This window comes from Zophobas morio, unplaced genomic scaffold, assembly GCF_036711695.1.
Source record: "Zophobas morio isolate AGI-343-1 ecotype UQ-CSIRO unplaced genomic scaffold, CSIRO_AGI_Zmor_V1 ptg000724l, whole genome shotgun sequence".
Classification (NCBI taxonomy): Eukaryota; Metazoa; Arthropoda; class Insecta; order Coleoptera; family Tenebrionidae; genus Zophobas; species Zophobas morio.
Window position 1 is genome coordinate 2,735 of NW_026972827.1, and position 12,709 is coordinate 15,443.

The 12,709-nt window shown below is 34.5% G+C and overlaps 1 protein-coding gene across 1 annotated transcript; it reads left to right on the forward strand.

Moving 5' to 3' along the window:
• The first annotated feature begins 2,083 nt into the window (after positions 1–2,083).
• LOC135121804 (ras guanine nucleotide exchange factor P-like) lies at positions 2,084–3,274 on the forward strand. Its single transcript, XM_064046087.1, has 3 exons — positions 2,084–2,146; positions 2,239–2,687; positions 3,214–3,274. Exons 1-3 carry the CDS (start codon positions 2,084–2,086, stop codon positions 3,272–3,274), a joined length of 573 nt encoding a protein of 190 aa, XP_063902157.1.
• The last annotated feature ends 9,435 nt before the right edge of the window (positions 3,275–12,709 follow it).

Sequence of the window (12,709 nt, forward strand, 5' to 3'; positions counted from 1 at the left end):
CGTATTTGAAATTTTATCACCTAAAGCTTTTAAATAAGAAAAAACAATTATTATCTATAAAAACTGGTGAAGGCTATATTAAAACCAACAAATTTAAATCGGTGACTAATGTAACATGGCAAGATGTCGAATCCTGCTTTCAACAACGAATTCGTACAGGATTTATAAGTAACCACCATGTTAAAGATCCTCTTCAGTTTTTTTTTTCAACAATCTTTTAAATGCTTTATGTTTAGAATTAAAAAAGAAGTGAAAAACTCAATGCTTAAGGTAAATGTAATTTTTTCGGCAAATTTTATTCAACCGCACTCTAGTGAAACAGACATTAAAACATTTTCAACAAAAAATAACACATTGATCAAAACACAAATTTAAAAGAATGGTACGAAGAAAACGTCATTGATAAAATCATGAAAAAATTAGAGAAATTTGCAGAAAAGGATTCCGGTTGGGCGTTGTATGAAATTTTGGGATTGAAAATTAACATAAATAAATACGACCCAATTAAATTCGGATATTCAACTTTTGTATCCACACCAGATTTTATATATATATATATAAAAAAAAACATGCAGTAATTAATGTACAAAATAATGAAATCGTTGCCATATATCAATTTCGTTTCGAAATCGTTGAATTACGCCCAGAATTAATCCACAATAACGTAAACATGTCCGCATTCCTTCGAAATTATTACAATAAGGTGTTAGATGACGGAGAGCGAAAAAGCTTGCGATGCATTGGATCTCGCACGCTGCCAGAGACGTATTCAGAAAATATTAAAAAAAATATATCATCGTTTCGAAGGCGGCAAACGGAAACATGTCAAGACACACAAAAATAATTGTGCGTGTGTGTGTTTCTTTATTTAGTACTAATTTGTTTCACTCACTGTAGCAAATGCAATAGTTCAATAAATGTTTGAAAATGTATAAACATATTAGTTCAATAAAACAATTAGTTACGTTTGTGAGTTTTATTTAATATCCTCTTACATATTTATCTAACGGAATCAACACTACAATGATTCAGCATAACAATATTAAGTTATATAAATATCTTTCAAAGTATTTGTCCAGCAGCACGATATGAGTCATCATGATCTACCACGACGGTATAGGCCAACATAGACAAACTGTTGGGATCGAATCGTTGTTCCTTTTCATTTTTCTCAATTCTTTTCTTATACTTAATGATGCGATCCTTTTTCTTGACATTATCGAAGTTCAGGTCAGTTAATTTCCATTCTACAAGAACAGGATTTATTCCACTTGAAAAGTGTATTGCCACTTTGCACGCGGTTAAGTCGAACGATTTAAGGATACATAGAATTCTGGCTTCCAACGAAAATTGAAGACGAGGTTCAACAAAAATAATATTAAATATAAATCCATCAAACTTCAAATAGCAGCAGGGCCACTTGGACTGATAAAGATAGTCATATTTAGACATGTGATTGTCTGCGCAGTTATCCTTAGCCCATTTTTGTGTATTTTCATCTGCTTCGACGTAAATATCGATGTCTGTATAAGAAGACGTCCGACCTAAGAGAAACGCTGCACATCCCCCAGCCATGAAAGTTCTGGACGACCGAAATTTTTGATGTAACAAACTTTCAACTGTTTGAATGATACGACGTTTTTCTTCATTCAGTGAAGATATATCAAGATTGCGAGAAATGAAACTTGTGTTTTTTAATGAGAACATATCTGATGTGTGAACTGTACTCACATGCTTACAAAAGTTACTTTTATATACCAAATATCAAAAAATTGCTGAATTGCAATTCACACGGAAATAGTTTGAAGAATTGCTGAATTGCAATAAATTATTAAATGACCATATATGGACATGAAAAAACTGCTGATTTGACATTTCACCCTCCTACTTCATTGCAATCAATCTTTAAATGACCATATATGGACATGTAAAACTGCTGATTTGACATTTCACCCTTCTTCGCCATTTATTTTCTGCATATTCTGCATTATTTTTCCTATATATTTTGCATAGGAACTCGTAATTGTTTGTCTTAATTCTGTGTCTGTTAGTGTTAAGTGCTAATTGTTGAAAAAAAAAAAATATGAAGTATTCCTTGAGTCTCAAGAAACCAAAAATTAACATCCTCCAGGATGTAGTGATACAGGTAGGTTTTTTATTTTTGATTAATTTAAAAAAAAAAATGTTTTTATATTCATAAAATGTAGAAATGTTTATAAGTATTTATTTTATTTTCAGCCGCCTTTGCCCAAACTGCGTAGACTTGCAGATCTACCTGAGGAAGAAATTGAAAAACTAAAAACAAAAAGTGAGGACGCCTCCACTTCCGCTGTGGAAGACTCCCAGACACCTTCCCAGCTAGATATATCAGGGCTGGAGGAGCCGTGCGTCTCTATGACGCCCTCACTGTTTGAGGGGTTAGAGGCGCACGGAAAAAGCTTGTCTTTCCTTCGTAATGTTTACGGAGTTACGGAGGAAGACGAACAGAGGCAGAGAGAGCAGCAAGAGCAGCAGGAGCAGGAGCAGGAGCAGCAGCAACAGCAGCAGGAGGAGCAGCAACAACCGGTCCGCAAATCACCATCACCACCGACGTCTCAACCAACACCTGCCCCTGATACACCTCATCCTGCTGCACCTGATGATTCGGGTGATGAATTCGAAGACGAAGACAATGCATCTACATTATTGTATAATTTTAAGTGGAAGTGTAGGGCAGCGCAGGACAGACATAATACGCGACAAAGGGAACTAGTGCAAAAACAAAAAAAGTGCAAAAAAAACATTAAAAAATTAGCAAATCAAATTGCAACTCTCCAAAGACAGTTAGTGGAAGAACAAAGTGAATTGCGGGGTGCAGAAAACGAAATGAAAAAAAGTATTCAAAAATCCGACAAATTAAAGAAACTATATGTAAAAATAAAATGTATATAATCTCATAGTGTCAGTAGTAGTGTTAGTAGCGTTAAAAGTGTTGAAATGTTTTAGTAGTAGAATTAGTAGTGATAGTGGTGCTTGTATTGTAATAGTAATATTTATATATCAATAAATAATATAAGTATTTTATTTCGCTTGTTTTTTTTTTTTTTAAGTGTTGCATGTTGGGCAGTATATATCCAAATCAATGGTTTTGCCAAACAATATCCTGTAGCATTTTCGCTAAAATTTTTGGAACCACTATAATCGTCAATAATGGTGTAATTAGGTGACTTGCAGCGGCTTTTGTTTCTTAAGACAAATTCTTGTTTATACTGTAGTGGGATCGATGTATCGATAATATCAGGAATATTGTGACAAACCATACACGAGCATTTCTTAAACAAAAGTCCATGTTCTCCTTGGGAATGGTATCGCTGTTAGTATTTAGAGAGGTAGCTTGTAGAGATGGTAAGTTCTGGTAGGGTGGTACAAATTAACGAGTAGAGACAGACAAAAACAAAAAATTATTTTTGTTTATTTTTGCCGAACACAGCGTTATAAAAATTTATTGATGTCTTGTCGAGCATCAAGTCATCCTTCAACGATGGAACGTACGTCCCACTGGCGTCGTCGTCCCAATTTTCGAGTGATGTTACTTTTGGGGGTTCAGAATTGAACCATTTTGATGGTTGAGATGGTATCGGTGGTGATGCTTTGGGAAGTGCAGCTTCGCGGAGCTGTCGCTCCCTTTCCCAAGCCTCCCTATGACACCTAAATATATGCCTCTGGAGTCTCCCCTCTAGCATTCGATGGCTCCTATCGTATGGGCAAACTATAAAATCCTCTAAACAAAACAAAAAAAAATATATGAAATTTACATACTGTAATAAAAATATAACCTTACCCATGTCCCTAGATATCTATTGGTTAATTCTCTTGATACTAGTTAATCAGTTATAATCACATCTTTCATATAGTCTTGAATTTATATACGAAATTAATCCCTTCTTTTACTCTTTTTCCCTCTCTAATTTTTATTTCAAGTTGACGATTCAGTTGTTTTTCTCTTATCGAAAATGCAAGAGTTTCACTAATTCAGAAAGATTTAGCAACTACGATTTAATACAACAACAAGTTATTTAATACGTTTTAAATTATTTGTCCAGCAGCACGATATGACTCATCACGATCTACCACCACAGCAGTGATTTTTGATGATTGTTTATAGGTTTTTGATTTTCGTTTTTTAATGATGTTTTGTTGTTTTCATATAAAATTCAACAAAAAGCCGTTTTTGGTTAACTTGAAATTTTTTTTTTTAATGTCTTAGTATATTTAGTTGTGATGGTAGTAGTCATATAACAATACATATAAAGAACAACCTATTTCGCTTTTTTTTTTTTTTTTTTTTTTTTTTTAAGTGTTGCATGTTGGGCTTATTCGAATCCTTTTTCGATGGTCTTTTTTTCGACCTGAAAAAATTTTTACGTAGCGACCTCGAAAAAACTAGAAATGGCTCCTGTATCTAGGTCGATGTGGACAGAATCGATTTTTTTGAGCAGACTTATGCGTTCGTTCCAGAAGAAGGTTTTGATGTATACAACCGATATTCTATCTCTTACCATTTGGACACTAGAAACTTTTGCCCTTTTCTCCCTTATTTTCAACTTTTTTGAAAATTTTTTTTGCTCAACATATGGCTTAATTTTTTTAGCTTTTCCCCGTTCCCCTGAGCCGACATGCTACCTCTTACCGCTTACGAACTATGACGTTTTTCCGTTATTACTACTAAACGGTAGCAAAAAATATTTATTTTGCTAAGTGGACCTATAGACTGTTCACTCAGAAATATTTTGGTACAAAAATATATTTTTTAAGTTTTACCGTTTGGGCGCCACAAACTTTTGCCCTTTTCACAGTCATGTCAAAAGTTAGCGAAAAACCGTCGACGGCTATCGATATTATTTGTTTTTGTCAATCTTTTTTGCTCTATACACGAACCTCCTATCTCTTACCATTTTCGAGTAACAAAAATTTTTTCTATTTAAACGGTAGATACACCTATGAGTCATAATCATTTTTACACACGATTAGATAGTACTTCATGAATATGCATTTGATTTTGTGGAAAAACAAACTTTTCAAAATTTGGATTTTTTTTTTGAGATTTTTTTTGTTTTAATTTTTCTTTGGATTCTTTGAATTTTTTAAATTTTTTTTTTCACCAAAACTTCTAATTTACTTTCCTACTGCTCAAGGAAAACTTTTTTTCGAATTTTGACAACCTTTTTTGACAAAAATTGTTGCGCCCCAAACTCAAATTTTCACATATTTAATTACATGGACCTATTGATTATTCATCCAAAAATATTTTGACACAAAAAACAAATTTTTAACTAATTCCGTTTGGTCACCACAAACTTTTGCCCTTTTCTCCGAAATGCTAAACTCAAACTAAAAACCGTCGACACAGGTGCATGTGTTTCGTATTTTAGGAACTTTTTTGTTCTTTGCACGAACCTCGTATCTCTTACCGTCTTCGAGTAAAACATTTTTTTTTTTATATTTAAACAATTATTGCACCTCCAACCCACATTTATTTTTACACAAATGTGTCATTAGTTTATAGGGATGCATTTTTATTTTTTTAACAAACTTTCTGCCCTTTGGCACCCTCAAGCGATAATTCTTTTTTTTTAATATTTCCGAATACGTCCCTGTCTATTGAAGATAAGAGCGTCCAGTTCCGTAAGAATTTGCTGAAACAGCATCGCGTTATTTCATTCTGTGTTGTAATAATGACGGGCGGCGTGTTTCGGTTTATGAATTTTACCGTGAAAAGATTTGGGAAAAAGGTGGTTTTGTTGAACTAAATGGTGGCTTCTGTGAAGTGTGCGTGTATTTGAATGTTTTCGAGGGAGAACGGATGATTTTATTGCCTGTTTTCAATGTCGTAAGTAACAATTTTTTTAATTTTTAACAACACACTCGCCTTCTGACATTTGAGATTTTATTCTAATAATCACGGACAAATAAGCTTAAATCGGCAGAAAGTTGCTGATGAACATTTATTTATTAAGAAAATAACAGGAGTTTTGTCGGAGCAAACACGGCTTTTATTCGTTGCTGTTATTCCCAATTAAATAATTTTAGATGAGACTGGGGAAAATAATACACCAAACGAAATAAACAATATTTATTATAATTTCAATTACAGCTTAAGATTATACAAACTAGTTCGTATTTTATACATTTTAAGAAACTAATAAGTTTTAAATTTAAATCTAATTTACGACGCAGTGGTTTAACCGCAATGTGCACAGTTATTTAACTGATTTTCTTTGCTGAATAATTTTCAATTCTGAATCCAATTTTTCGATTGTTTCTCTAAATTTTCGCTTCTTCTCCATCATTTTTTCGATTAAGGGCTTTATTTGCAATTCGAAACGTTCCACATTCATTTGAAATCTTTTAACATCGTATAACCAAGTATTAATTCGGCTTTCTTTATCATTTATTAAGAAAATAACCGGAACTTTGTCGAAACAAACACGTCTGTTATTCATGACAGTTTGCAATCAAATATTTTTTACATGAGACTGGGGAAAATAATACACCGAACGAATTAAATAATATTTATTATAATTTCTATTACAGCTTAAGATTATTCAATTTAGTTCTTATTTCATACATTTTAATTGCTTCTTTTAAATAACTAATTCGTTTTAAATGTAATTCTAATCTACGACGAAGCAGTCTAACTGCACTTGATTTGTTTTCCACATGAACCAATGCCTTCTTCATTCTTCGATAAATTCGATATTGATGGTTCGACCGATCGGACCTCTATTTACCAAGTACAATTTCAAGCCGTTCACGATCTTCTGGTTCAGATCGCTGATCACTGAGTCGGTGAATTTTTCGGTAAATCTCTGTGGAAGTATCGTTCTAGACTCTTCAAGTTGCACAAATATCTTGTCACCGTACTTTGTAGACAGTTTACTAAAATTTTTTGTTAAAAATTTTTTATTTTCTTCTAAAGTTTTCGCACTCACAAAAGCTTGCAAGTGAGACTCTTTATTCAAGGTAGAAATGAAAGATGACATTTCTAAGTGTTAAATAATTGAATTCAAAAAACTAATTAATTCTTACACACGAATCCATCGACTTTTATACAAGTATAAAACGGAAGTGGGGATGCGAGATTGCGTCCGAGATCCCTCCCCGACCTAAACGAAAAGAGGGGATAGATCTCGAGATGAACGAGGGCAATAAACGACCAAGGTCGAGCAACGACTAGGTCAATGATCGCCCGATGAAAAGTAATGGGGGAGCTGGACCAGCTGGCAAGGTCAGCCACGTGCACCGACAAGCTCGACAACAAATGAAAGGTCAATGACCGCTCGATGAAAAGTAATGGGGGAGCTGGACCAGTTTGACCTCATTTGACCTGGTCTAGAACCCCCACTATATAACTACTGCCAGAATGCATAAAATTCACCTAAACGTCTCCTTTTCCTATACTGAGTCGATTCTGCATGCTTTAAGTGTGTTTGGTGGCTCAGAACCATCAAAAAACGTTGAAATATAGTTCAAATTCAATAAAAATCGACAAAAATACAGTTTCTAGCTAAAATTTGATGGTTTCGTTGCACTTTCCGAGCCCGTAGGGTATCTGATTGGCTTAAAAGTACAAGAAAACACTTCAAAAGTGACGTTTCTGAAGAATTTTAACAGTTTTCTTGTATCTACGAACGCCAGAATGCATAAAATTTCTAGCTAAAATTTGATGGTTTCGTTGCACTTTCCGAGCCCGTAGGGTATCTGATTGGCTTAAAAGTACAAGAAAACACTTCAAAAGTGACGTTTCTGAAGAATTTTAACAGTTTTCTTGTATCTACGAACGCTAAAATTTGATGGTTTCGTTGCACTTTCCGAGCCCGTAGGGTATCTGATTGGCTTAAAAGTACAAGAAAACACTTCAAAAGTGACGTTTCTGAAGAATTTTAACAGTTTTCTTGTATCTACGAACGCCAGAATGCATAAAATTGACCTAAACGTCTCCTTTTCCTATTCTGAGTCGATTCTGCATGCTTTAAGTGTGTTTGGTGGCTCAGAACCATCAAAAAACGTTGAAATATAGTTCAAATTCAATAAAAATCGACAAAAATACAGTTTCTAGCTAAAATTTGATGGTTTCGTTGCACTTTCCGAGCCCGTAGGGTATCTGATTGGCTTAAAAGTACAAGAAAACACTTCAAAAGTGACGTTTCTGAAGAATTTTAACAGTTTTCTTGTATCTACGAACGCCAGAATGCATAAAATTGACCTAAACCTCTCCTTTTCCTATTCTGAGTCGATTCTGCATGCTTTAAGTGTGTTTGGTGGCTCAGAACCATCAAAAAACGTTGAAATATAGTTCAAATTCAATAAAAATCGACAAAAATACAGTTTCTAGCTAAAATTTGATGGTTTCGTTGCACTTTCCGAGCCCGTAGGGTATCTGATTAGCTTAAAAGTACAAGAAAACACTTCAAAAGTGACGTTTCTGAAGAATTTTAACAGTTTTCTTGTATCTACGAACGCCAGAATGCATAAAATTGACCTAAACGTCTCCTTTTCCTATTCTGAGTCGATTCTGCATGCTTTAAGTGTGTTTGGTGGCTCAGAACCATCAAAAAACGTTGAAATATAGTTCAAATTCAATAAAAATCGACAAAAATACAGTTTCTAGCTAAAATTTGATGGTTTCGTTGCACTTTCCGAGCCCGTAGGGTATCTGATTGGCTTAAAAGTACAAGAAAACACTTCAAAAGTGACGTTTCTGAAGAATTTTAACAGTTTTCTTGTATCTACGAACGCCAGAATGCATAAAATTGACCTAAACGTCTCCTTTTCCTATTCTGAGTCGATTCTGCATGCTTTAAGTGTGTTTGGTGGCTCAGAACCATCAAAAAACGTTGAAATATAGTTCAAATTCAATAAAAATCGACAAAAATACAGTTTCTAGCTAAAATTTGATGGTTTCGTTGCGCTTTCCGAGCCCGTAGGGTATCTGATTGGCTTAAAAGTACAAGAAAACACTTCAAAAGTGACGTTTCTGAAGAATTTTAACAGTTTTCTTGTATCTACGAACGCCAGAATGCATAAAATTGACCTAAACGTCTCCTTTTCCTATTCTGAGTCGATTCTGCATGCTTTAAGTGTGTTTGGTGGCTCAGAACCATCAAAAAACGTTGAAATATAGTTCAAATTCAATAAAAATCGACAAAAATACAGTTTCTAGCTAAAATTTGATGGTTTCGTTGCACTTTCCGAGCCCGTAGGGTATCTGATTGGCTTAAAAGTACAAGAAAACACTTCAAAAGTGACGTTTCTGAAGAATTTTAACAGTTTTCTTGTATCTACGAACGCCAGAATGCATAAAATTGACCTAAACGTCTCCTTTTCCTATTCTGAGTCGATTCTGCATGCTTTAGGTGTGTTTGGTGGCTCAGAACCATCAAAAAACGTTGAAATATAGTTCAAATTCAATAAAAATCGACAAAAATACAGTTTCTAGCTAAAATTTGATGGTTTCGTTGCACTTTCCGAGCCCGTAGGGTATCTGATTGGCTTAAAAGTACAAGAAAACACTTCAAAAGTGACGTTTCTGAAGAATTTTAACAGTTTTCTTGTATCTACGAACGCCAGAATGCATACAATTGACCTAAACGTCTCCTTTTCCTATTCTGAGTCGATTCTGCATGCTTTAAGTGTGTTTGGTGGCTCAGAACCATCAAAAAACGTTGAAATATAGTTCAAATTCAATAAAAATCGACAAAAATACAGTTTCTAGCTAAAATTTGATGGTTTCGTTGCACTTTCCGAGCCCGTTGGGTATCTGATTGGCTGAAAAGTACAAGAAAACACTTCAAAAGTGACGTTTCTGAAGAATTTTAACAGTTTTCTTGTATCTACGAACGCCAGAATGCATAAAATTGACCTAAACGTCTCCTTTTCCTATTCTGAGTCGATTCTGCATGCTTTAAGTGTGTTTGGTGGCTCAGAACCATCAAAAAACGTTGAAATATAGTTCAAATTCAATAAAAATCGACAAAAATACAGTTTCTAGCTAAAATTTGATGGTTTCGTTGCACTTTCCGAGCCCGTAGGGTATCTGATTGGCTTAAAAGTACAAGAAAACACTTCAAAAGTGACGTTTCTGAAGAATTTTAACAGTTTTCTTGTATCTACGAACGCCAGAATGCATAAAATTGACCTAAACGTCTCCTTTTCCTATTCTGAGTCGATTCTGCATGCTTTAAGTGTGTTTGGTGGCTCAGAACCATCAAAAAACGTTGAAATATAGTTCAAATTCAATAAAAATCGACAAAAATACAGTTTCTAGCTAAAATTTGATGGTTTCGTTGCACTTTCCGAGCCCGTAGTGTATCTGATTGGCTTAAAAGTACAAGAAAACACTTCAAAAGTGACGTTTCTGAAGAATTTTAACAGTTTTCTTGTATCTACGAACGCCAGAATGCATAAAATTGACCTAAACGTCTCCTTTTCCTATTCTGAGTCGATTCTGCATGCTTTAAGTGTGTTTGGTGGCTCAGAACCATCAAAAAACGTTGAAATATAGTTCAAATTCAATAAAAATCGACAAAAATACAGTCTCTAGCTAAAATTTGATGGTTTCGTTGCACTTTCCGAGCCCGTAGGGTATCTGATTGGCTTAAAAGTACAAGAAAACACTTCAAAAGTGACGTTTCTGAAGAATTTTAACAGTTTTCTTGTATCTACGAACGCCAGAATGCATAAAATTGACCTAAACGTCTCCTTTTCCTATTCTGAGTCGATTCTGCATGCTTTAAGTGTGTTTGGTGGCTCAGAACCATCAAAAAACGTTGAAATATATTTCAAATTCAATAAAAATCGACAAAAATACAGTTTCTAGCTAAAATTTGATGGTTTCGTTGCACTTTCCGAGCCCGTAGGGTATCTGATTGGCTTAAAAGTACAAGAAAACACTTCAAAAGTGACGTTTCTGAAGAATTTTAACAGTTTTCTTGTATCTACGAACGCCAGAATGCATAAAATTGACCTAAACGTCTCCTTTTCCTATTCTGAGTCGATTCTGCATGCTTTAAGTGTGTTTGTTGGCTCAGAACCATCAAAAAACGTTGAAATATAGTTCAAATTCAATAAAAATCGACAAAAATACAGTTTCTAGCTAAAATTTGATGGTTTCGTTGCACTTTCCGAGCCCGTAGTGTATCTGATTGGCTTAAAAGTACAAGAAAACACTTCAAAAGTGACGTTTCTGAAGAATTTTAACAGTTTTCTTGTATCTACGAACGCCAGAATGCATAAAATTGACCTAAACGTCTCCTTTTCCTATTCTGAGTCGATTCTGCATGCTTTAAGTGTGTTTGGTGGCTCAGAACCATCAAAAAACGTTGAAATATAGTTCAAATTCAATAAAAATCGACAAAAATACAGTTTCTAGCTAAAATTTGATGGTTTCGTTGCACTTTCCGAGCCCGTAGGGTATCTGATTGGCTTAAAAGTACAAGAAAACACTTCAAAAGTGACGTTTCTGAAGAATTTTAACAGTTTTCTTGTATCTACGAACGCCAGAATGCATAAAATTGACCTAAACGTCTCCTTTTCCTATTCTGAGTCGATTCTGCATGCTTTAAGTGTGTTTGGTGGCTCAGAACCATCAAAAAACGTTGAAATATATTTCAAATTCAATAAAAATCGACAAAAATACAGTTTCTAGCTAAAATTTGATGGTTTCGTTGCACTTTCCGAGCCCGTAGGGTATCTGATTGGCTTAAAAGTACAAGAAAACACTTCAAAAGTGACGTTTCTGAAGAATTTTAACAGTTTTCTTGTATCTACGAACGCCAGAATGCATAAAATTGACCTAAACGTCTCCTTTTCCTATTCTGAGTCGATTCTGCATGCTTTAAGTGTGTTTGGTGGCTCAGAACCATCAAAAAACGTTGAAATATAGTTCAAATTCAATAAAAATCGACAAAAATACAGTTTCTAGCTAAAATTTGATGGTTTCGTTGCACTTTTCGAGCCCGTAGTTTATCTGATTGGCTTAAAAGTACAAGAAAACACTTCAAAAGTGACTTTTCTGAAGAATTTTAACAGTTTTCTTGTATCTACGAACGCCAGAATGCATAAAATTGACCTAAACGTCTCCTTTTCCTATTCTGAGTCGATTCTGCATGCTTTAAGTGTGTTTGGTGGCTCAGAACCATCAAAAAACGTTGAAATATAGTTCAAATTCAATAAAAATCGACAAAAATACAGTTTCTAGCTAAAATTTGATGGTTTCGTTGCACTTTCCGAGCCCGTAGGGTATCTGATTGGCTTAAAAGTACAAGAAAACACTTCAAAAGTGACGTTTCTGAAGAATTTTAACAGTTTTCTTGTATCTACGAACGCCAGAATGCATAAAATTGACCTAAACGTCTCCTTTTCCTATTCTGAGTCGATTCTGCATGCTTTAAGTGTGTTTGGTGGCTCAGAACCATCAAAAAACGTTGAAGTATAGTTCAAATTCAATAAAAATCGGCAAAAATACAGTTTCTAGCTAAAATTTGATGGTTTCGTTGCGCTTTCCGAGCCCGTAGGGTATCTGATTGGCTTAAAAGTACAAGAAAACACTTCAAAAGTGACGTTTCTGAAGAATTTTAACAGTTTTCTTGTATCTACGAACGCCAGAATGCATAAAATTGACCTAAACGTCTCCTTTTCCTATTCTGAGTCGATTCTGCATGCTTTAAGT